Below are 24,000 nucleotides of genomic sequence, written 5' to 3'. Positions count from 1 at the left end.
CGCAGGGCCGAGCGGCAGAGCGCCAGCCGCAGCCACCCACCCGGCCCCTGGCCGCGCAGCTCACCCGCCTGACGGTTTCCGTGGCGACCGCCGGAAGTCCCCGCACCGCCCCGCGCCGCTGCCTCCCGCCCTCCGGGGCCCGCTGAGCTTGTGTGTGACTGGAGCGCAGGCTGGCCGCACAGACGGCGGGAGGCCGCAGAGCGTCTCCGCGGGCACTCAGGACCCTCCGGGAGGACCCCCGCCCCACATCCCAGCCAGGGCCCACCCATGTAAACTCCCAAAGTGCTTACCACTCTCTAGCACAGTACACCTTTTATTTGCTAGTTTACCTCGGCCAGAATCTCCGCGAGCGGGTTGCGTTTGCGATGGGGCACCGAGGGCGCTCGACCCCGCACTCTTTGGGCAAAGCCTATGGCCTCGCCCGGGCTCTGGCCCGCCGTGGTCACCCCGCCTCTGTGACCTCCAGGGGCGAGGACCTCGTGAGACCCACCCCCGCCGCGGTCTGCACAAGTGAACCTCCAGCGAAGTGACCTGCACCTGCCCTACTTAAAGATGGCGGCGGCACCGCCCACGCCTGGACCCGTGAGCGTCCCCGGAAATGACTGCGGGACTGCCTGCACGAACGGAAATACCCGAGCCCAGCCGAAAAAGTCCGAATAATCAAGACCTATCGCTGAGCAACGCTGGGCGGCGGCGGCGGCGACAGCAGCAGCAGCAGCAGCGGCGGCTGCGCAAGCGCACAGCGCAGACCGGGCGAGAAGAGCCGAAGTGGGCAAGCGGCGGAAATATCCGAAGCGGTGGGGCGCCCGAGGCCGTTGCGGACCTCCGCGCCGAAGCCGCTGCTGCCGCGGAAGCCGAGCCTCTTCTAGTACACGGCAGCCGCCACCGCGGCCGCCGCCTCCTCCTTCCCCTCGAGCCGCACCCCCTCGCGGTGGGAGCGAGTGAACAGACAGGCGGCGCGGCCGCAGCTGAGCCTGAGGGGACCTAAGCGGGCGAGGGGGAGGAGGGAGCGGCCGGGTGGGGGCGGGGCCGAGCGGACCCGAGAAGAGCCGAGTCGGCCCGAGCGCCGCCGAGCGAGCCCGAGGCGCCGGGCCAGGCCGGAGCCGGACTACGGGAGCCGACGCGGGCCGCGCGGTGGGCGCGGAGCGGCACGGCAGGCCGGGCGGGCGGCAGCAGCAGCGGAGGAGGCCGCGAAGGCGGGTTCGAGTGGCGGAGGCGGCGCGGGCGGCGGCAGGGGGCCGGGTGGCCGGGGTCCCGGGCCCCGCAGCGGCGGCAGCGGCGGCGGCGGCAGGATGATCAAGCTGTTCTCGCTGAAGCAGCAGAAGAAGGAGGAGGAGTCGGCGGGCGGCACCAAGGGCAGCAGCAAGAAGGCGTCGGCTGCGCAGCTGCGGATCCAGAAGGGTAGGGGGTCGGAGGATGGGGTGGGGGTCGGAGGTCAGCGCTTGGGGTGGGGTGATGTAAGAGTCAGGAGTGGGATAATGCAGTCAGCGGGGGTCAGAGATGTCAGAGATGTGGGGTCGGAGGTTAGGGCCTGGGTGTTGGTGTGATGGGGGATCAGGAGAAATGCAGTCACCGGGGGGGTCAAAGATGGGGGGCCGAGTATGGGGCACTTAGGGTACCCGGAAAGCCAGGCGTCTTGCATCAGGGACCGAGAATCAGAGAGTCAGGCAATGGAGGGCGAGTAGGAAGCTGGAGACTCCACTGAGCCTGGGGGTCAGACTGGAACGTGAGTGATAGGCAGAGGAGATTGGGTAGGTGGTGGGCCAAGGGTTGGGGATAGGAGTCGGAGAGGATTTAGTGAAGTATCTTGGGGTCGCTGGGAATCTGAAAGTGAGATGGAGTGAAGTAAGTTTGGGGCACTGCGATTTGTGGGTCGGGGGTCACATGGCGATTTGGGGTTTGGGGTGACACGTGGAGGAAGGAAGAACAGTGTGTGCCAGGGGTTGGAGATGGGAGTAGGGTTGAATTTAGACTATCATCCTGGAGGTGCTGGGAATCTCAGAGGCTGCTGAGAGGGGTACAGGAATGGGAACTCACATGTCTGAGGGCCGGGTGGGTCCCTGAATTTAGGGTGACAAGCAGAGAAGAGGAGGGACGGTGGAGACGGGATTGGTGAGGGGATGATGGGGGGCAGGGTCCTTGAGTTTGGGTGGACGGGGGGTAGCAGCAGTGTCCACTAGAAAAGGGAGTTCTTGGCTGGAGATCCTGGTGTTTGGGGTAGTGGGAGGCTCTTGGGGGCCACACAGGGGTGGGGGAATTTGGGAGCTGGGTTGGGGGCACCCAGCTGTTGGGTGCTGAGACTTGAGGCTGTGGATTCACAAGAGTTGGGCCTTACCTGGGCCAGGAGATGGAGCGTAGCCAGAGTTGAAAATGCGTGTTTGAGGCGTGCTGTGGATCTAGCAGAGCGTGCCTGGACACTGGGAAGCAGAAGGAGCAGGGAGAGGGTTAGGGCTGTGGGGCACAGCCAGGACAGAGCCCTGAGGGTGCAGGTGGAGGCCGTGGGTGCTCTGCTGGCACTTGCACCTGCTCTGAGTGCCCTCCTCTCTCTCTTGCCCACTCTTTGTTCCCCTTCTCTGCTTTGCAAACCCAGACATAAACGAGCTGAACCTGCCCAAGACGTGTGACATCAGCTTCTCAGATCCAGACGATCTCCTCAACTTCAAGCTGGTTATCTGTCCTGATGAGGTAAGGGCTCACTCAGTTGGACTCCCAGGTATGGGGCTGGGGGGGAATACCTTGAGTTGGGAGACCTGGTTTACCTGCCAGGCCCTGCAGGATGGTGTCCTAAGACTTTTTTCCTTTCCCCTCGCAGGGCTTCTACAAGAGTGGGAAGTTTGTGTTCAGTTTTAAGGTGAGTCCCGGGTGGGCAGGGATAGAGGGATAGAGGCATCAGCTGAGGCCCGCCCCAGCCAGGCACTGCTAAGGCGCCTGTCTATCTACTCTCTCTCCTTGGAGCCAGGTGGGCCAGGGTTACCCACATGACCCCCCCAAGGTGAAGTGTGAGACGATGGTCTATCACCCCAACATTGACCTCGAGGGCAACGTCTGCCTCAACATCCTCAGGTGAGGGCCCTGACTTTAGACCGCACAGGCCTCTGTCCCTTCCCTCCCTCTTGTGGTCTGCGGTTTTCTATCTCTTCATCTCCACATTTTCTTCCTCAAGCCTTGACCTTAGCTTTCTCCTTGGCCTGTCCCGTTGTGTGCCCTCCCCCTAGCCTCTCACATCTGCACTGTCCTGTGCCCTGGGCCTGAGCTGTTCAGTCCCAGCAGGCTCTTTGTTGGCCATCCACTCACCAGCCCCTGACCCTGATTCTCTGTCCGCAGAGAGGACTGGAAGCCAGTCCTTACGATAAACTCCATAATTTATGGCCTGCAGTATCTCTTCTTGGTGAGTAGGGGTGGGTGGGTGAGGCTGGGGAAGGTTGGCCCTCTCTGCTCTTAGGGCCTGTTGACCCCTACCCATACCGGCCACAGGAGCCCAACCCCGAAGACCCACTGAACAAGGAGGCCGCCGAGGTCCTGCAGAACAACCGGCGGCTGTTTGAGCAGAATGTGCAGCGCTCCATGCGGGGTGGCTATATCGGCTCCACCTACTTCGAGCGCTGCCTGAAATAGGGTTGGCGCACACCCACCCCTGCCAGGGCCACCAGCCCCGGCGTCCCCTGCAAATATTTATTGGGGGCCACAGGTGGGGGGCATGGGGTGGCGGGTGGGGGAATCCCATGCCCTGGCCTTGCCTCCCCTCCCTGCCACTGGCTCCTAGTTATTATTTTTTTTTTAACCACCACGTGATTAAGGTCGGCGCTGCCTCCCCCGACCCGCTCAGCAATGGGAAATGAATTGGCTTGTCTAGCCCCCAGCTGGGTGCTGTCCAGCCCCCCACCCTGGGCTCTGGGGTGGGTGGCCAAGGGGACTGGGTGGCTGGGGCTCGGGCACCCCACCCCTCCACCACTGGAGGTCCCACCAGGCTATTAAAGGGGAATGTTACTGCATGGCCTCCGCCTCTTCCTTCTGTGGGGGTGGGAGGGGCAGGTGATGTCCACCAGAGCTCTTGCAGCAGGAGTGGCGGGAGCTGTGTAACCGGTTACAGGTGGCACTGGGGCACCCCTCAGGAAGCTACCCAGTGCCCTGGGGGGTAATAGGGGGACAACACCCCAAGCCTCAGGCTGGGTGGGATGAATCCCAATATGCGACCATCAAGGGGCAGGACCAGTAACCACTCGCTTCCTGCTTGGTAAGCCAGTGTAGAGGAAAGTCCGTGCCATCTCCAGCTGTGCCCCCTCCTGCCATGACTGGACCCATCAAGAACCCTCCCTGGTGCTACCAGGTGCCTCAGATCCAGAAACATTAGGGAAACGTCGGGGTCCGTCGGATGAGCTGGGCCTTCTAGTGGGTGCGGTGGTGGGATCCGGGACCTCTGGGGTGGCCGGGCCCAAGGCGCCCGAAGATGCACCAACCCAACAGGGGGCTGGGATTCCAGGCCTGGCTCGTCTGGAACCTATGGAACACCCACAGGCAGGCCCCGGAGAGACGGAAGCTTGTGCGCATGCGCCTGGATGTCGGCCTGCTTGCGCACGCGCGCTCTTGTCCCCGCCCATCGTTCCGGGTGCCGGTGGGGCGTGTGACGTCAGATCATTTCTTCCGGAAACGGCGGCGACGGCAGAAAGAACCGAGGGGCTATCGTTGGTGGGTGCGCCTGGGAGCCGAGAGGAGCGTAACCCGGAAGCGGAAGCCGATTCCCGTCCCAGCTCCGGTGAGTGGCCCCTGCTGGGCCGCGGGTCCCGGGTGGGTGCGTGGGCGACGGCGTACGAGGGTCTGTTCGCCGGGGTGTCGGCTGCCTCGCCCGTCCACGGGACCCTAGCCCCATCAGCGAGCCACCTTGCTCTCGGTGTGCGGGCCGCCCAACGCCCCCCAGGTTGTCCTGGATGAACAAGGCGCCCCATCGCCCATCATCACGTTCCGGGTGTACAGGGGCCCCCAAGGACCCGTTTCTTCCAGATCCTCAGAGCTCCCCAGCATCCATCATTTCCTTAGTGTGCCGGGTACCCCAACTCCCCACAACCATGTTATTCGCACCCAGGTTCCCTCCCCGTTCAGCACCGCCCCCCCCGTCCCCCGCCAATCCGAATGCTAATTCGTAGGTTGTCAGCTTCAGAACTCCTATACTCACTTTGTTCTTGGCATTCAGGCCCCCACAGTTGCCCTGTCCTTGGCGCTCAGGGTCCACATGCCCACCATTTCCCTTCTCAGTGCATCAGACTCCAGGGCCTCACTATGGTCTGGAGAGGGGCTGAAGCCTTGAACCTCCTTTGGGGCACTATGATGAAGGGCTGGGGTGGGTATGTTGTGGATGACTTTCAGATCTTGCTGACCCCACTTGTACCCATGGGGCTCCTTCAGTGTTCCAGGCTAGGTTTTGGCCTTCCATTAATGCTTCTTCTCCCTGCTTACCCCTCTGCATTTTGCAAGCCCCCCCAACTACCCCCCCCATACACATTGTGACCCTGCCTCTGCTTCTTGCCCTTTCTCTGGGGCCCACACCACTTTGCACCTAGGCTTCACACTTGTCACAGGTCCACTGGTGGGCTCCTGCTACCATGGATTTGTTGTTTGGGCGCCGGAAGACACCAGAGGAGTTGCTGAGGCAGAACCAGCGAGCCCTGAACCGTGCCATGCGAGAGTTGGACCGTGAGCGACAGAAGCTAGAGACCCAGGAGAAGAAAATCATCGCAGACATCAAGAAGATGGCCAAGCAGGGCCAGATGGTGAGCTCAGTTGGGCACAGGCTGGGACACAGGGTTAGGTGCTGTGGTTTGGTCAGGCACTGCTAGAACGGTGGAGCGTGACAGGACACCAACAGGTGCTCTGAGAGAAATTAAGGGTGAGCGGGGCTTCCCTATTTTGGGTATCCAGAAAGGCTGCCTCCCAGGTGATATCAGAGCCACAAACCTTGAGTAATGAAGAGGATGAGCCTGTGAAGATCCACGCAACCAACACGTCAAACAGATGAGGCAGCAAATGTTCCATGAGGGAGTGATAGGTGAGCTCAGAGTAGACAGTAGCCCAGACCAGTTGAAATCATGGGCTACAGTGGGAGCTGAGTCAAAGGGTTTAATGCAAGAAGGCCAGTAAAAGAAATGGAGACAGCCTGAACCAGCAGGGAGCAGAGCCTGTGACAGGTGACAAGTTTGAACCTGAGCAACTTGAGCAGCTCAGTTGAAGAGGTTCTGTTTCCCAGGATAGGCAAGGCAAGGAAGACGTTTGGGGAAGTCGAAAGCTGAGCTATGGATAGATTTATATTTGGGATAAAGTGCTTGAGGTGTGAGCCTTTGTGAGGTGGAGGGAAAGAAACTCTTCAGCTAAGACAGAAATTCAGGAATAGGTACTGTAAGTCAAGGGAGTGTGACTTTAGATATGGAAGGAAGAGGGTCCCTAGATAAGAGTGAGCCCAGCCTTCCTTCCAGAGTCCGTGGGTGAGAGAGGTTAAGTGTACAAAGGAACCGGTGGAGTGGTGACCCAAGGCGCATGAGGATGAGGTTGGGAGGAGGGAGGGGGCAGTGACCACATGTAAATCTCTGAAAGCATCAGCTAGAATGGTGCAGTGGGAGCATCTTCCCTTGGCCCACTCCCCGTTTGTCCACTCCTCAGGATGCTGTGCGTATCATGGCAAAAGACCTGGTGCGCACTCGGCGTTATGTGCGCAAATTTGTGTTGATGCGGGCCAACATCCAGGCTGTGTCCCTGAAGATCCAGACACTGAAGTCTAACAACTCAATGGCGCAAGCTATGAAAGGGGTCACCAAAGCCATGGGCACCATGAACAGACAGGTGCGCCTCTCCTGTTTCCCCACCCTCCCCCACAACTAACCCCCAACTAACCCTCCCCACACCCCACTTCCAGCTGAAGTTGCCTCAGATCCAGAAGATCATGATGGAATTTGAGCGGCAGGCCGAGATCATGGACATGAAGGAGGAGATGATGAACGATGCCATTGATGATGCCATGGGTGATGAGGAAGATGAAGAAGAAAGGTTAGGGGACACCAGGTGTGGGGAGGATGGGGATGGATGCCTGGTCCTCGCACATGCCTGGCCCTCACAAAGGTCTTCTCTCTTCCCAAGTGACGCTGTTGTGTCCCAGGTCCTGGATGAGCTGGGATTGAGCCTGACAGACGAGCTGTCAAGTGAGTGCACCAAATTCTGGGCCCCGTCCCACCCAACAGTCCAGACACAACCTGACCCCCCTGCTCCCAGCATTATTCCTTTCTGCAGGAGCTCTCCTAACTCCCCCTCTCTCTAGACCTCCCCTCCACCGGAGGCTCCCTCAGTGTGGCTGCCAGTGGGAAGAAAGCAGAGGCAGCAGCTTCAGCCCTAGTAGATGCCGACGCAGACCTGGAGGAGCGGCTCAAGAATCTGCGGAGGGACTGATTGCCCTATACCACTCTGGGTGGGAGGTGGGCAGTGGATGCCCAGCAGTTTCACTGTACTTCTTCTGTAATAAAAGATTGGACACTGGTTCCTAGGCCTGTGTTGACTGGCCTGATGTGGGCCAGGCTGGGGTCCCTTGGCACAGGTCACATACAGGGCTTGATAAAAGGGCAACTGACAGGCACGGCAGAAGACCAAGTGCCAGATTCATTGAGGTGTAGAATAAGGCAGGCTGGATTGCTTCCCAGTTTGTGGCAGGAGTTGACAAGTTGTCTCTACAGGACGTTCAGGGTTTGGGAGCTTAAGATCATCTGTGTGCTCTGCTTCAGCACCCTTCCCAAAGCCTCTAGTGCCTTGGCTCAGTGCCTTGGCCTCTAGTGCCTATCACCTCCAAGACCATGGGCTTCCCGGATACCCTGAAGTCTGGGCTCATCTGCCAGGGATCCTCAGCCCACCCAGCTCACTGTGGTGCCATCTCATTATGAGAAATGGTTACACCCAAGTCCAGGAAGTACTCAGGAAGAATAGCCACCATGCAGCATGTATCTGGGGCTACGCACTGCCTGCCCAGAGCAGCCTGGGCATTACCATCTACAGAGGCACCCAAAACCCTCCAGCTGGCATGTGCACCATGTGACCCTCCCATCCACCTGAGGCACTCTCTACATTGCAAGGGCCAGGAGAGATGCTCTTCCCCACTCCCTGGACACAAAAATGGCTGAAGACGAGTGCCCCACACCTACTCCATCCACCGGGGCATGGTGAGGGAATTGCAGAGACCAGGCCCCAGGACCACTGCCCCCGCCCCCCCAACAAAGGCCTGAGGAACTGGTGAAGTTTTTATTAAATCCACATAAGTAAAAACCATATCGTGAGGGACTGGGGGATGGGGCCACCAAGTAGGAGCCAGGCCACCAGAGGGGGAGGTTGGGGGGGAGTGGGGGGGGGATTTGACAGGACAGAGACAGAGTCAGGCCGGGTTGGCCTGAGAGGCCACAGACTCAAGGGCCATCACCAGGACCACTGGATAGCTCCTGGGCACTCAGGCCAGCACCAGGCAGGCTCAGCGGCGGGGGCTCCACCAGCACAGCTGAGAACTTGGTGTCACCAAAGGCCTCGTTCATGCGAGTCTCAAAGAAGCGCTGCAGGCCGATGATGGACTGCACGTCTGCCTTGTCCTAAGCCGGGCAGATGGCAGTGCGTGGGTCCTAGCTCTCCCTCCTCCCACCTCCCCTTGCCCTGCCCCCAACCCCAATCTCCCCAAGCTCACCTCTGTCAGCTTGTTGAACTGCTTAAACATGCGGCCCACATCCTGGGCAAACTCCTGAGGGGAACTATAAGGGGGTGACAACTTCTCCTGGAGACGGGCACGGATCAAGGTTAGGTCCAGGGTGCCGCCAGGCTGATCCTGTCGACAAAAGCCACAAGCTATAAAGGTGAGGCCAGGCACTCTCTCCCTGTACCCTCCCTTTAAGTCCCAAGACTCACCAGGGAGAAAGTGGAGTCAGTAGCCAGCTGGTGCAGGGGCCGGCAGGGCTCATGACAGAACAGGGCCAGCAAAACACGCTCACACTTCTGTGAACAGAACAGGGGACATCAGAGCCACAGAGGGAGGGGTAGGGCTGCTGAGCAAACTCCTAAGGAAGTCAGCCCCCACCCTCACCTGCTGGTTGGCTGGCGAGAGCTTGGCCACCACACCGGTGCTATCACCACCATCCAGGCTCAGGCTGCCATCTTCCTCTTTCAGATCGGGTAGCACATGGCAGAGAGAGCAACTCCACTCCTCCCTGGATGGAAGGAGAATGAGGAGCTGCAAAGAACCTGGCCCAGCCCTCCACCCTGCACAGACCCCACACAAGCCTCGCACCCTGGCACATCCTGCAGGGCAGGCAGGTGGCAGTCCAGGTGGAAACAGAACTCGCACTGGTTGCACATGACCAGATCGCCTGGCTTCTGGCAGACACGGCAGATGGTGGCACTGTCATCCAGGGCACCCGGGCCACCTGCTGGGGCTGAACTGCCCTCTGGAGCCACCACCTCCAGACCTGAACTGGTGCTGCCACTGGGTGAGGCCAGGCGCGGGCCCTCAGCACCAGGGCCCTCCGCCAGGGCCATCAGCACAGGCTTGGTCTCAGGGCCCTCAGTGGCAGCAGGCGGGGCTCCGATGGCAGCCTCTGTCTCTTCTTCCTGCAAGAAGGTAACAAGGTAATAAGGTGTTCAGCAGGGTGCAGACCTGTGTGTTCGTCTCCCACTCACAATCACTTGAGGCAGGCTCACCTTGACTATGGCCATACCAGGCAGAGGCGGGGCCCCAGGAGCCCCGGGTGGAGCAGTCCCAGGCTGTCCAGCTGCAGCAGCTGCAGCACCACGCTCAATAACGATGAGATTGTAATCCTCAGTAGTGCTGCCTGGGAAGACCTTGAAAACTGGTGGCTGACTATCAGCTGTGAGATCCAGGTCCAAGCGCTCGAGGCTCACCCGGGGCACCTTGCGCATGAGGCCACTCACCTCGCCCTCACCTGAGCGGGACCTGTGGGTGCAGGGGCAGCACGGTGTCAGCACACCTATCCCTAATCCCACCTGGCTCCACCAAAGGATAGCCAACTCACCGCTTCACACCTGACACATGGGGCTCTGCACTCGAGTAAGGATCGTCTGCTCGGAAAATACAAGAAAAAACAACAGGTTAGGGATAAGCCTAGAGCACTGAAGCTCTCCCACCTACAAGGCACTCACCTGAGCCAAAGCCATAGCCTTCCTGCACCTCCATGGGCTGTGGGCAAAGTAGGTGGTCCTCAGTGGGCAGGTGTCCCATAGGACCCCGTGCCCCCCGGCTCCCTACCAGGGTTCTCCCGCCCCCGGCTCACCTGGCTGCTGCCAGAGCCCTGCTTGCTCAAGGGCCCTGGAGCCCGAGGAGGGGCCATGGACGTAGGGCCTGTTGAGTTGGTGCCAGGACGCTCTGCCACGATCTTGCCTGCAAAAATGAAGTGAAATCAGCATGAAACGACCCAGTGTCTGGAACAGTAGCAATATGCAGCAGGATAAGAAAAGGACACACCAAAAGCCTCTGCACTCTTGGTCCAGGCATTGAGGTCCCACTGGAACTTCATCTCGCCATGTGGCTCCACAGGGTCCACAATCATCTTGAGGGCCCGATGCAGCTGAAAGTAGATCTGGAGATGGAGCAGTACATGAATACACAAAAAGCAAACAAGGCTGCAGGGTGCTGAGCAGCACCTGCCTGGAACCCACCACCTGGGTGCCCACCAGCACACACCAGCTTCTTGGAGAGCAGCAGGGCCGTGTTGTTGTCACTCTCCAGAGCCCATGAGGCAAAGCGCAGGATATGTTCCTGGTGCTTCTGGATCTTGGTCATGGTCCAGTGTTGCCGCTCCAGGCGCTCCTGCTGCCCTTCAGTCACCTTCTGCAGGTAGAGCAGAGAAAGCAACGAAGGAAAGCAGACACGAAGGATGGCATCAAGAGCCAGCAGATGGGACCCAGAATCCCTTCCCCACCCAAAGAGGGTGTACCTGGGCATCGTTGACCAGCACACGGCCCCGCTTGTTCAGTTCCTTCATGATCTGCAAGATGGCCATCTTAACATCCACCTGCACACGCTTCTGTACATCAGACACCTGGCGGATCCTGGGGGGGGGCAGGGTGAATCAGGTCAGGAACATGCTGCCCCAGGACTGCCCCCAACTACGGCCCCGGCTTCCACACTTACGAGCTGCGAACCTCCTTGGTGTTCTTCTGCAGCGTTGCATGCTTGTCCCCGAGGCGCTTCACCAGCGAGGCCAGGAGCTTGCGCTGGTTCCTCACTGCATCTTCCAGGAACTGGTATCTGAGAGCAGACAAAAGTGGGCCTTGGGTGCTGAACATGGGAACGAACAGGCAGCACCCACCAGCATCCTCAGTACTCACTGGTGGTCCTTATGGGCGTTGAGCTGGCAGTCCCGGCAGGTGAGGGTGTCACAGCTCTCGCAGAACAGCACGAGGGGCTCATGCTTGTGCACGTTGCAGTACACCGTACGCTCACCATCCCTTGACTTGGCTGGCCCTGAGGAATAGAAACCGTGAGTCTGAAACTCATCCTCAGCTATCTCCACCTCAAGTAGTACACAGAACTTGAGGCTTCATTTCCCGCCTGTCCTGCAAGCCTGGGCTGTCTGCTGAGAAAACTCAAGGGCCCTGCAGCAGTGACCAGGGAAAAGCACAGACCTTTAAGCCGAAATCCTTCGGGGCGCCTGGGTGGCTCAGTCGTTAAGCGTCTGCCTTCGGCTCAGGTCATGATCCCAGGGTCCTGGGACTGAGCCCCGCATCGGGCTCCCTGTTCCGCGGGAAGCCTGCTTCTCCCTCTCCCACTCCCCCTGCTTATGTTCCTGCTCTATCTCTCTGTCAAATAAATAAATAAAATCTTAAAAAAAAAAAAAAAAAAAAAAGACCAAATCCTTCCTTTCAAAATACTCTGCCTGGAGCCTGACCCAGACAACCACCCCCTCCTATCAGCTTGTGACCTGGATAACAAAGTCTGAAGACTTTGGTAGAGACCTCCCACTTGCTGTTCTAATAGAACCTTCCCCAGGTGGACACTCAGGAGAGCTCCTCCACCTTGAAAACCCCCACTGGGCTCAATTCCTCCTCCACTCGCAGCAGATTCTGTACAGCAGAGAAGGGAACTCTGGCTATTGTAGCATCCAAGCACAAAAAACGTTTGCTCGCTGGCACGGAGAGAAAGCAAATCAGGGGCTAGAGATACTGTTCAAGCGCAGCTTCCTCAGAAGCCGTGCCTTGGTGATTCCCCCTCTCTTGAGTAAGAGAAATCCACAGAGTTCTTACCACCCAAAGGCCTACAAGGGACCCAGACTTTGCAAAGCCTTCTTAGGATAGGAGACGTGAAATGTCAGACCAAAATCCTCATAAAGGAGTCAGGTCCCCTCTCTCTGAAAAGAGGTTTCTGGTACTTAGAGTAACACCGCCCAAAGACCAATACACCACCCCGCCCCCAACCTGTCACCGTTACAAAGCTGCTTGAGATCATCTATTCCTCTTTCCTACCCAATCCCAATTACATCCTGGCTACACCATCCCAGCCCAAGACCTATGACTGAGACACAAATCAGCCAGACCGTGGGTCCTCCCATATTGCCCCACTCCTGCACTCTGCCCTGTGCCTGAACCCAGGACCTCCTACAAATCCCTGCCCTTTGTTCCTGATTCCTCATGCCCCCACAGCTACCACCACCATCCTTATCTTCCTGACAATGCTAACCTCTAGGACTGAGAAGCAACAGTGTAACTACCAAAAGGCCACTCATAGAGTGTTCTGGAACTAAAACCAGAATAAACTCTGAAAACTCCCAAGCCCTTTTCTGTACCACCACCAGCACTTACAGAAAAGTCTGCAAATACCTACCTGAGCTGAACTTTAAAACATGCACAACCCAAAATTAAAACGCTTCTAAGACTCACTCTCCAGGATGGCCTTGAGGGCCCTTGCAAGTTATCAACACAGTGGTCCAGAGGCCTCATTTTCTCCTACAGAGCCTCAACCAAGTTGCCAGGGAACCCAGGCCCACCCCTCCACTACTGCGGCTTATCACCTATGTGTATGTCTTTGTGGGGGGGGCGGGGGTGTCTTGCTTGAACCCTCAGTGCACCCCCACCCTATGGCCTTTTCCCTCCCACTCGGATCCACAGAGACGACACACCTGAGCCCCAGACTCCCCATTTCTAAGTTCTGCCCTCAGACCCTTCAGGTGGTACCCTCCAAAAAAGCCTCCCTGGACCCAGCCATCCTTTGTAACTAGCATCATGAACAACTGAGGACAAACGTAAAACAGCCAAAGCTCTCCCCTCTGCCTTGCATACCAGTGGAGCGCACGGTGTGGTCCTTGGTGTACTTCACCCGCTGGTGTGCCTCCACACACGTCTCACACAGCGGCTCAGAGCACTCCACACAGTAGCTGGTGGCAGGGGCATTATCCTCACAGCTAGTGCAGCACTGATGGGCAAAGGCAGGGTAAGAAGAGACAAAACCGCCAAACAGGTCCACATCTGCACCCCAAATAACACAACCTAACGCAAAGTGTAGCCTTTACCTAGTGACAAGTCTGCCCAGAGCCTTGTAGTGTGAGAATAAAGTTTGGAACTACTACCGTGTCCCGAGGCCTCTTAGGGGTTGCTGGGGCAGGAGGTACCTGATTTGCATCCTGCGAGTCTGTGGCAGCCTTGCTGCCGCTGTCACGCATAAAGTAATTCTCCACAATGTCTTTGGAGAAGCATTGCTGCTTGCACACAGGACAGTCGACCACTGCCAAAAACAAACAAAAAAAACAAGATTGTTGCAAGTTCACCTCCAAGCTATAACCCATCCCCCGACTGAGCCCAACCTCCATGCCGAAGAGGACCAGCTCCTCTCATTAGGAAGCAGGAACCCAAACCCTTCTTTGATCGCGCTTGAAGCGGACACCCCATCTCAGCGCCCAGCCCAGAACCCACTGCCCATACCCGATCCGGCCACGCACTATCCGGGTGCCTATCCCTCTCGCTCAGGCGACCCCCCACCATCGCCATGCTGGGAACGGGCCCCCAATACCCACGCCGAGTCGGGATCAAAGCCTGCAGGGTGGGGGGATGGGCCGGCCCGGCCCGACCGTACTCACCGGCGCCGTCGCCCGCCGCGCCGCCATCCCCCGAGCTGTTGGCGGCGGCGGGCGCCGGGGGCCCGAGGCAGGCACTGCAAGCCGAGTGCAGGCAGGGCAACAAGCGAGGCTCCCTCTCGGGGCGCAGGCGCTCCCGGCACACACCGCAGTGCTCCAGCAGCTCCAGCGCCTCGCCGCCGCCCCCCGCGGGCGACGAGGCCGAGGCCGAGGCCGCGGCCGCGGCCGACGAGGCGGCGGCGCGCTTTTCGCCGCCAGCCGAGCCCTCGCCTGGGCCCGGGCTGCCCGAGGCGGCCGCCGCCGCCGCCGCCGCCGCCGCGGAGGCCGCCGCCGCCGAGGCCGCCATTCACACGCCGCCGGGGGCGCCCAGGGGGGAGGAGGGGCGCGGGGCCCGCCGCGCAGGCGCAAACGCGCTCGCCGCCAACGGCTTGGGCCGCCGCCGCCGCCGCGAGGCCGAGCGCCGCCACGCGCCGCCTGGGCTACCGCCCGCTGCGCGCGGGGCGCTGTCGAAGCCCCGCCGGCCGCCGCCTGCTAGCCTCCCGCCGACGACGACCGCGCTTCCTCTTCAAAGGCCGCCCAGACACCGCGCCACGCGCCACGCGAACAACCGCTCGCCCGCGCGCCCGCTCGCAGAAAGAGCCGCGGCCGGGGGGCGGGACAGAAATAACTGGCGCCGACGCCGCCGCGCAAGCGCGCTGGGCGTCTTGCGCCCGGGGGCGGGGCCCGGGCCGAGCGCCCCGGGCGAGGCCGCGAGTACGCACGCGCCTGAACCGGGTCTTCCTACCGCCGCCGACACCGCCTCGGCGCCGCCTGTGCGGCAGGGGCGGGGCTGTTGACATCACCGCCGCAACATTGTACGCGGGCGGGGCGCGCGCACCTTTCCTGGCTCGCGCTCCCCCTCCGGCCCCAGCCCCTGGCCGCCGTACTGCGCAGGCGGTTTGGCAGGCCGGGCCACCACCTCAATCCCCGCCCCTTAGGCCAAGGCCGGAGACGCCTCGGGGCGCGGCGTGTGCCAGCGCCGGGGAGAGATGCTGGGTCCAGAGAGAGAGGCGCAGGGTCCCCATCCCAGGAGGACGTCCCCTTCGGAGCCGAGTGGCTGACTGTGGGGTTTTAACCGTTTTATTGTTTGACCAGACACTGAAACCTGCCTAAAGCAAACAAATTCCAAGGGGCTCCCGAGCAGCGAGTCCTGCTGCCCCACACACGACCCCTTCCCGTCTTTTAGGCAGCCGCGGCGCTGACTTGGATGCTTTTCCGGGTGGGCGAACGGAATGAACCTCAACAGTGGGGCAGTTCTAGGGAAGGGGGCTGGGTCGGGGCGCGGGGCGGGGAGGGGGACGTGAGCCCCGTCGGAAAAGAAAGCCGACTCTGTAGGGATTATCCTATCTGAGGGAGGAGGCAAGATCCGTGAAGAGCGGAATCCGGCCTCGCTTGGAGGTGGGATCTGGGCGCGGGAGTCCTGTCCGAGGGAGGAAGCAGAATGTCTGGGGAGAACGAGGCCCGTGAGCGGTGGGGGCATCCTGTCTGGGAGAAACAGGGCCTTTTTGTGGGAATCCTGAGAGGGAAGCGGAGCCTGGCGAGAATCCCGGGGGCCAGGCGGGGGCGGGGGGAGAGAAGGCCGGTCTGGGCTGGGAAGCAGGGCCTGCGGCGGAGGCGGACAGCTCCTGTTTGATCCTGTTTGAGGTGGGGGCCGAGTCTGGGAAGGGACCGTGTCTGAGGACGCTAGGCACGAAGAAAGCCCGAGGGAAGCGTGCCTCGGAGCCGGCCCTTGGGGTGGGCCTCGGCCCCTTAGGCAGGGCTCCTTGGTGCTGAGCTCTCTGGTTCAGGCCAAGGCTAAAGGGGACAGTGGGGTGGGGGGGGCGGTCAGCTTTTGAGAGGATGCTTAGAGCATGCCGGCTGGCGAGTCTGGCCCCAAGACGCTACTCCGCGTTTCTGGATCCAAACATAAAGCCTGTGGGCCGAGCCGTGCGCCCACGCGTGGGGGCGGTGGAGGCGCGTCTGGCCCCACTGGGCGGGGTGTGGCCTTTGTTCCCGAAGGGGGCTGGGGGCCCGTGGGGCTTTGTCTCTGCGCCGGCCTTTGTTCCAGCCCCGCCGCAGCCCCCAAATCCGCGGGCCCGCCCCGCCCCTAAGCGGAGTCGTTGCGGGCCTCTCCCCGCCCAACCCACCCACCGGGTCCGCGGGGCCACGCCCCACCATTGAGTGGCCCGCCCCCTCGTGCTGCTCCCCCAAGGCTCTGGCCTCAGACCCTTGCTTCCTTTCTCTGGTAAGTGGGAAGGAAAGGGGGCAAAGGAACTACCCATACCCACCCAAACCTCTGGGGCAGACACTAGGGTCAAAATAAGGTGATGGTAAAGACTGGAGGAGTGGACTCTCCCGGAGGACGACCTCCAAGCGCCTGTGGGTCGGGGTAAACAACTGCAGAGGGCCTGACCAGGCCCTGAGAGAGCAGTGAAGTGAGGGGTGTCAGAGAAAGCTGGAGGGAGCCTAGAGGTTGCTCAACAGCTAGGTTGGGATGGGTCCTCCAGATTGCCCCTGGTTATGAGCCCTTCAATAGACTCCAGCAACTGACCCTGTGGTTTCAGTGCCTCAAGGTTTTCTCTGTAAACAGTACCTCCTTTCTCCTGGGCCCAGCACTTTCCGTCCCAGTACACGGCAGCCACACAGTCAGCGTATAACCAGGTGCCAGCAGTAGGCCTTGAAGATTCCCTCTACCATCTTACTTACCAGGTACCAGGCCACTCTCAGTTCCATTCACCAAATGTCCGCACCAAGTCTTCCGGAAGTGCCAGGACAACACTGGGGGTCGGAAATCAACTGGGAACCAGCCTCAGGCAGACCAAGAGAAGCACCAGGGGCCACCCCAGGACAGGTGGAGAAAGAGTGGAGAAAGGCATCCAGGTGGGCAAGACCAAGGCAGAAATCTTGGTCAGAGGTCCAGATGTGTATGGCAGGACATGGGTACATCTTGGCTCTGCACCCGCAGTAGGCGAGACCAAGTGGTCAGTGGCACCTTCTACTCTCATCCTCTGTGCTCCTTGCTCACCCTTTCAGCATGTCACCCTTCCCAGTCCTGGACCACTGGAAACTGTCTATATTATGACCTTGCAGACAGAACTCAAGGGATAAAACAAGGTGTAAGAGTCACTCAGACTGCACCCAGGCCAGCCATGGCCTACCCACTGCTTCTTTTGAGCACCCACCTGCAGGCAGCCCTCTCTCTTTTCTCCCAAACTCCACACCTGCACCTGGCTCTCCCTGGAAACTTCAGGTGTCACCGCCAAAGCCACTTCCTGGGGAGGTCTTGTGGCTACTTCACTTCAATCCCTTTCTCCATCGTCACAGATTCCATGTGGGAACTGGGCAGTTGTGATAGTTGTACAACATCAGGAATGTACTTAATGCCACTGAATTGTATATTTGTTGTTGTTGTTATTGTTTTTAGAGAGAGTGCAAGCGGGGAGGGGCAGAGGGAAAAGAAGAGACTCCTAAGCAGGCTTCACGCTCAACACGGAGCCTGACTTGGGGCTTGATCTCACAACCCCGAGACCATGACCCAAGCCAAAATCAAGAGTCAGATGCTCAACCAACTGAGCCACCCAGGAGCCTCACGTATATTTTAAAATACAGTTGACCCTTGGGGCACCTGTCTGGCTCAGTTGGTAGAGCATGCTACTCTTGATCTCATGGTTGTGAGTTGGAGCCCCAAGTGGGGTATAGAGATTACTTAAAAATAAAATCTCTAGGGGCGCCTGGGTGGCTGAGTGGGTCAAGTGTCTGCTTGTGGCTCAGGTCATGATCCCCGTGTTGGTTGTCGGGCTCCCTGCTCAGCAGGGGGTCTGCTTCTCCCTCTCCCTCTGCCCCTGCCCCCGTTCGGACTCTCTCTTGCAAGCTCTCTAATCAATAAATAATTTTTTTTTTAAATCACAAGGAAGAAAAAAATAGTTACAGGTACTACACTGTATTTATAAAAAAAAAAATTCACATGTAAGTAGACCACAGTTAAATCTCATGTTGTTCAAGGGCCCATTGTAGTCAAAATGGATTATGTTTTGTGTATTTTAACACACACATAAAAACCGGATTTTTTTAAAGATTTTATTTATTATTTATTTGACAGAGAGAGAGAGAGACAGCGAGAGAGGGAACACAAGCAGGGGGAGTGGAAGAGGGAGAAGCAGGCTTCCCATTGAGCAGGGAGGCCAATGCGGGGCTCGATCCCAGGACCCCGGGATCATGACCTGAGCCGAAGGCAGATGCCCAATGACTGGGCCACCCAGGCGCCCCTAAAATCAGATTTTGATGAGAACCCTGGTCTGTCCCTTCTGATCTCTGACCTCACCACTTGGCTCCAGCCACACAAGCCAACCTGTTTGTTGTTCCTACTTCAGTGCCTTTGCAGCTGCTGTTCTTTCTACCCAGAATGTTCTTCCCCACCTCTTTCTGGCTGGTTCCTTCTCTTCCTTCACATTTCAAGTAGGGAGAATCAAAAATTGTTTGGGCGCCTGGGTGGCTCAGTTGGTTAAGCGACTGCCTTCGGCTCAGGTCATGATCCTGGAGTCCTGGGATCGAGCCCCACATCAGGCTCCTGGCTCAGCGGGGAGCCTGCTTCTCCCTCTGACCCTCTCCCCTCTCATGCTGTTTCTCTCTCAAATAAATAAATAAATAAATAAATAAATAAATAAAATCTTTAAAAAAAAAAGAATCAAAATTGTGCTCACTGCTGCATCTACTTTGCCTAACGCAGGGCCTGCCCCATAGTAGGCACTCAGTAAATGTGTAAAAGGACAAAAAAAAAACAAAATGGGGGCATCTGGATGGCACAGCTGGTTAAGCGTTCGATTTGGTTTCAGCTCAGGTTGTGATCTCATGGTCCTGAGATTGAGAATGGTGTCGGGCTCTGTGCTGAGCATGGAATCTACTTAAGATTCTCTCTCCATCTCCCTCTACCATCCCCACTCATCTTCTCTCTCTAAAATAAATAAATAGGGGTGCCTGGGTGGTTCGGTCGGTTGGGTGTCTGCTTGGTGGGGAGTCTGCTTCCCCCTCTGCCTGCTGCTCCCCCCGCTTGTGCTCTCTCTCTGTGCCAAATAAATAAATAACCTTAAAAAAATAAAATAAAAACGGAAACCCAGGATCCATTAGCACTCACTCCCCTTTCACTCTCCCACCAGCCCCTGGCAACCACCAATCCACTGTCTGTTTCTATGAACTTTTTAAACCTTTTGATGAAGGCTTGTAATATAGAGAGAGCACCATGAGCCTCATAGCAAAAACTGGGATGTGTCAGGCTCCCAGAAGCCCTCTGTGCCTCTCATAGCCACTGCCATCCTGACTTCCACCACAGACAAGCTTTGCTGGTCTGTATGTGGAACAACACAAGGTTTGCATGTCAGTGTCTGGCTTCTTTTCCTGAGTGCACATTTGTGTGGTTGTGTACGGCCTTGGGTCCTTCTATGCCCTTGTTGTGTAGGGCCTTATCACACAAATACCCTAGTTTGTTTACACATTCTCTTTTCGACTGCACTTGGGTCTCCCTCCCACTTGTGCTGTTATAAACACAGACATTGCCCCATACACGTCTTTTGGCTAGGTTGTTTTTTGTAACTGTAATGAGGATCTAATAGAAGGTTTTAGTAGAAGATGACATGATGTAATTCCCATTTCTAGGGTCACAGGTGGGTAATGGATGGGTGGGAGATGGAAAGCAGAAGATAAGCATCCATGCAGGCCAGGCAGAGAAGGCACTAGATCCTCTCAATTGCCCCTTTTTTTTTTTTAAGATTTTATTTATTTGAAAGAGAGGTAGCGAGAGAGAGCATTAGCAGGGGGTAGGGAGAAGCAGGTTCCCCACTGAGCAGGGAGCCTGATGCGGGGCTCGATCCCAGGGTCCCAAGACCACAACCCGAGCCACCCAGGCACCCTTCAATTGCCCTTTAAAATCACTCTGTTGGAGCGCCTGGGTGGCCCAGTCGGTTGAGCGGCCGCCTTCGGCTCAGGTCATGATCCCAGGGTCCTGGGATCCAGCCCTGCATCGGGCTCCCTGCTCCCTGGGGAGCCTGCTTCTCCCTCTCCCACTCCCCCTGCTTGTGTTCCCTCTCTCGCTGTCTCTCTCTCTGTGTCAAATAAATAAATAAAATCTTTAAAAATAAAGAAATAAAGAATAAAATAAAATCACTATGTTTTCTCCATTGGTTTCCTGTGGCTACTGTAACCTATTACGATAAAACTGGTAGCTTAAAACAAAAATTTAGGGGTGCTGGCTGGCTCAGTCTGTAGTGCATGCAACTCTTGATCTCAGGGTTGTGATTTCAAGCTCCACAATGGGCATGGAGCCTACTTTTTAAAAAATTTGTTTTTTAAAAAATAAGACAGCAGAGAACTCGCTGTGGTGACAAAGAGGTTTTGTGAGCATGCAGTGATACAGCAGCCTCCTACAAGCCAAGAGAAAAGGCCTAAGAATGACACCTACTTTGCCAGCACCTTTATCTGGAACTTCTCAGCCTCCAGAACGGTGAGAAGTAAATTTTGGTTGTTTAAGCCATTCAACTATAGTACTTTGTAATGGCAACTTGAGCACACTAGTTGTCAAATTTCCCTCTGCCCCACCCTTATAACGGTGCATGTGACTTTACATTTGGAGCCCACCCAAATAATTCGGGATAATTTCCCCATTTCAAGATCTTTCATTACAATTGGAAAGATCCTTTTTCTTAAGAAGGTACCCACTTCGAGGGTCCAGGGATTAGGATGTATGTATCTTTGGGAGCCATTTTTCAGCCTACTGAAGTCATTTCACAGATGGGGAAACCAATCCTCAGAGAAGAGCAGTTGTCCGTAGCCCCACAGTCTGTAGGAGTCTGGCAACCCAGTCCTGGGCTCAGGAGGTGCCCTCACCCTTTCCATCTGCTTCCTTCCCAAAGGAATCTGTGGCTCCCAGGGAGGGCAGGGAGGGAAAGGGCAGGAGCCATCCACAGCCCAGAATTTCATCCCTTTTCCTGCAGAGAGGAACCAGGGCTCCCGGGAGAAATGACCGATTCCAAGACTAAATAGGGAGAGTCCCAGGTGAGTCTGGAACATCTTGTTATGCCACAAAATAAGTGCCCCAAGAATGACAGGATCATGTTAAAAGGACACAGAAACTAAACCTGATGATACAATTCAAGCATCAGAAAAAATAGTGATTGCCATTGGCTGACACACAATGAATCCTTAAGGGTTCTCAAAAAGGAGAGAGCCAGGAAAATAAGCTCATCTGTCACCGTATAATGTCACTTTTAAGCAGGCCCCTCATTCTGGGAATTCAGCACTGATCCTGCCTTCCCAAGGGGAACTGTATTTCAGGGGAACACATGGCCCCAGTTTTTGCTTAGATAAATTCTAGAATTCAGAAAATAATCATTTCCCAACCCATAATTAGATTCCTGAGCAGGTCAGGATTATCGATTGTATACACTATGAGGTGACTAGCGGGTGTGGTGAGAATATGATCACACCCTGGGAGGGAGCACAGGAGCGGGCAGCAGACAGGCTCTCACTGCCTCCACATTAGGGTCAGCAAAACTGAGATCCTTCATGAGATACAACAGGACCCATCCAACACTCTGTGAGACGTTCTAGCCCGTGTTTGACCAGAAACCCAACAAGTCTTTAGAGGTAACTTCTCATCCACAGGAGCTAAAGGAAATGCTAGAGGGAGGGAAAGAAGTAGCCAGTGGGCCCATCCAAAAGCAGGGCGTGTCCTGCCGGAAACTAAGGTCATCTGTAGCCAGATACCAGATCAGTGACTCCTAGGGTGCAGCAGGAATGGATGCAGCCTGCACAAAGGAAATTGGAAGGTGAAGGACAATGTTCTAAAACTGGACTGTGGGGGCGCCTGGGTGGCTCAGTCGTTAAGCGTCTGCCTTCAGCTCAGGTCGTGGTCCCGGGGTCCTGGGATTGAGGCCCGCATCGGGCTCCTGCTCAGCGGGAAGCCTGCTTCTCCCTCTCCCACTCCCCCTGCTTGTGTTCCCTCCCTCGCTGTGTCTCTGTCAAATAAATAAAATCTTTAAAAATATATAAATAAGTAAATAAATAAGCTTTTAATAAAAATTAATTAAACTGGATTGTGGTGATAGCTGCACAATGATGAATGTTAATTTGCTAAGAATATTTGAAGGCTACCTGCAATGGGTGTATTTTATGGCATATAAACTATACCTTAATACAACTTCTATTTATTTTGGGGTTTTTTTTTTTTTAGATTTTATTTTTTTAAGATTTTATTTATTTGAGAGAGAGACAGCACGAGCGGTGGGCGGGGAGGGAGGGACAGAGGGAGGGGGAAAAACAGACTCCCTGCCGAGCAGGGAGCTTGATGCAGGGCCCAATCCCAGAACCCTGGGGTCATGACCTGAGCCAAAGGCAAATACTTAACCGATTGGGCCACCCAGGTGCCCCTTAATACAACTTTTATACAAATGGCCTGGATAATAAAAACATAAAGAGACATTCCACATCATTAGTCATGAGGGAAATGCAAATCAAACCACTATGAAGTACCACTTCACATCCACTCTAGGGTCACCTGGCTGACTCAGTCAGAGTGTGCAACTCCTGATCTCAGGGTTGTGATGGTTACACAACATGTGATCATACTAAAATCCACTGAATTGTTCACTTTACTTTTTTTCCAAGATTGTATTTATTTATCTATTTTTTGAGAGAGAGAGGGAGGGAGGGGCAGAGAGAGAGGGAAAGAGAATCCCAAGCTGACTCCATGCTGAAGCGGAGCCGGACACAGGGCTCCATTCCACGATGCTGAGATCGTGACTTGAGCTGAAATCAAGAGTCAGATGCCCAACTGGATGAGCCACCCAGGTGTGCCTGAATTGTTCACTTTAAAATGGTTAATTTTGTTTTATCTGAATTTCACCTAAATTTAGAAAGGGTGAGTGGAACTTCTGGATCAACAGGGAGCAAGGAACCTGAGCAGTTCTGAAAGGGTTCCTGGCAAAGACAAATCAGCTGTCAGGGCCCATTTGTGGATAGCTGGTGACTTGGGGATGGGGACCAGGCATGTAAGGAGTGAGGAAGCTTCCGAGGACAGGCAACAAGGAAACCATCCTGGTTTGTTTTTTGTTTTGGGTGTGGAGCCCAGCATGGGGCTCAAACCCACAACGCTGAGATCAATACCTGAGCTGAGATTGAGAGTTGGATGCTTAACTGTCTGAGCCACCCAGGTGCCCCATCCTTGTTGTTGCTGTTGTTTTTAAAGATTTATTTATTTGTGGGCCCCTGGGTGGCTCGGTCGGTTAAGCGACTGCCTTCGGCTCAGGTCATGATCCTGGAGTCCCGGGATCGAGTCCTGCATCGGGCTCCCTGCTCAGCAGGGAGTCCGCTTCTCCCTCTGACCCTCCCCCCTCTCATGTGCTCTCTCTCTCTCTCTCATTCTCTCAAATAAAATCTTTTAAAAAAAGATTTATTTATTTGCTTTAGAGAGAGAGTGCACACAAGCAGGAAGAGGGGCAGAGGGAAAGGGAGAGAATCCCAAGCAGACTCCCCGCTGAGTGCAGAGCCCAACATGGGGCTCCATCTCACAACCCTGAGACCATGACCTGAGCTGAAATCAAGAGTCGGACCTCAACCAACTCAGCCACCCAGGCGCCCCTCATCCTTGCTTTTATTTATTTATTTATTTTTAAAGGGAACGTTTATTGTTTTTTAAGATTTTACTCATTTATTTGACAGAGAAAGACACAGCGAGAGCGGGAACACGAGCAGGGGGAGTGGGAGAGGGAGAAGCAGGCTTCCCGCAGAGCACGGAGCCCGATGCGGGGCTCGATGCCAGGACCCTGGGACCATGACCTGAGCTGAAGGCAGTTGCTTAACGACTGAGCCACCCAGGTGCCCCTCATCCTTGTTTTTAAAAGAG

At 56.6% G+C, this 24,000-nt stretch overlaps 3 protein-coding genes across 4 annotated transcripts; 2 read left to right on the top strand and 1 right to left on the bottom strand.

The window, feature by feature from the left end:
- Positions 1-644: 644 nt before the first annotated feature.
- On the top strand, positions 645-3,992 carry UBE2M (ubiquitin conjugating enzyme E2 M). The gene is made up of 6 exons (XM_028093366.2): positions 645-1,401; positions 2,591-2,685; positions 2,813-2,851; positions 2,960-3,063; positions 3,325-3,388; positions 3,475-3,992. Exons 1-6 carry the CDS (start codon positions 1,293-1,295, stop codon positions 3,613-3,615), a joined length of 552 nt encoding a protein of 183 aa, XP_027949167.1. The 5' UTR covers positions 645-1,292; the 3' UTR covers positions 3,616-3,992.
- Positions 3,993-4,623: 631 nt separating this feature from the next.
- On the top strand, positions 4,624-7,522 carry CHMP2A (charged multivesicular body protein 2A). Of its 2 annotated transcripts, none has more exons than XM_028093361.2 (6): positions 4,624-4,753; positions 5,574-5,765; positions 6,649-6,828; positions 6,902-7,032; positions 7,123-7,184; positions 7,301-7,522. In XM_028093361.2, the coding sequence occupies exons 2-6, from the start codon at positions 5,598-5,600 to the stop codon at positions 7,426-7,428; spliced, it is 669 nt and encodes a 222-aa protein (XP_027949162.1). In that variant the 5' UTR covers positions 4,624-4,753; positions 5,574-5,597; the 3' UTR covers positions 7,429-7,522. The 2 variants fall into 2 exon arrangements, with proteins under 2 accessions (XP_027949162.1, XP_027949161.1); XM_028093360.2 differs by having other exon boundaries at positions 5,556-5,765.
- Positions 7,523-8,254: 732 nt separating this feature from the next.
- TRIM28 (tripartite motif containing 28) lies at positions 8,255-14,528 on the bottom strand. Its single transcript, XM_028093384.2, has 17 exons — positions 14,094-14,528; positions 13,629-13,741; positions 13,300-13,432; positions 11,353-11,488; positions 11,156-11,272; positions 10,959-11,073; positions 10,706-10,852; positions 10,487-10,601; positions 10,296-10,402; positions 10,165-10,201; positions 10,038-10,083; positions 9,706-9,958; positions 9,296-9,615; positions 9,092-9,215; positions 8,917-9,003; positions 8,699-8,836; positions 8,255-8,606 (listed from the first exon to the last, which is right to left on the bottom strand). Exons 1-17 carry the CDS (start codon positions 14,434-14,436, stop codon positions 8,430-8,432), a joined length of 2,508 nt encoding a protein of 835 aa, XP_027949185.2. The 5' UTR covers positions 14,437-14,528; the 3' UTR covers positions 8,255-8,429.
- Positions 14,529-24,000: the final 9,472 nt, after the last annotated feature.

This window comes from Eumetopias jubatus, unplaced genomic scaffold (genome assembly GCF_037043125.1).
Source record: "Eumetopias jubatus isolate StellerSeaLion01/CBP00866 unplaced genomic scaffold, mEumJub1_p1.0 scaffold_10, whole genome shotgun sequence".
NCBI classification, from domain to species: domain Eukaryota; kingdom Metazoa; phylum Chordata; class Mammalia; order Carnivora; family Otariidae; genus Eumetopias; species Eumetopias jubatus.
Note: the sequence above shows the minus strand (reverse complement) of the source record. Positions and strands in the feature narration are given on the sequence as shown.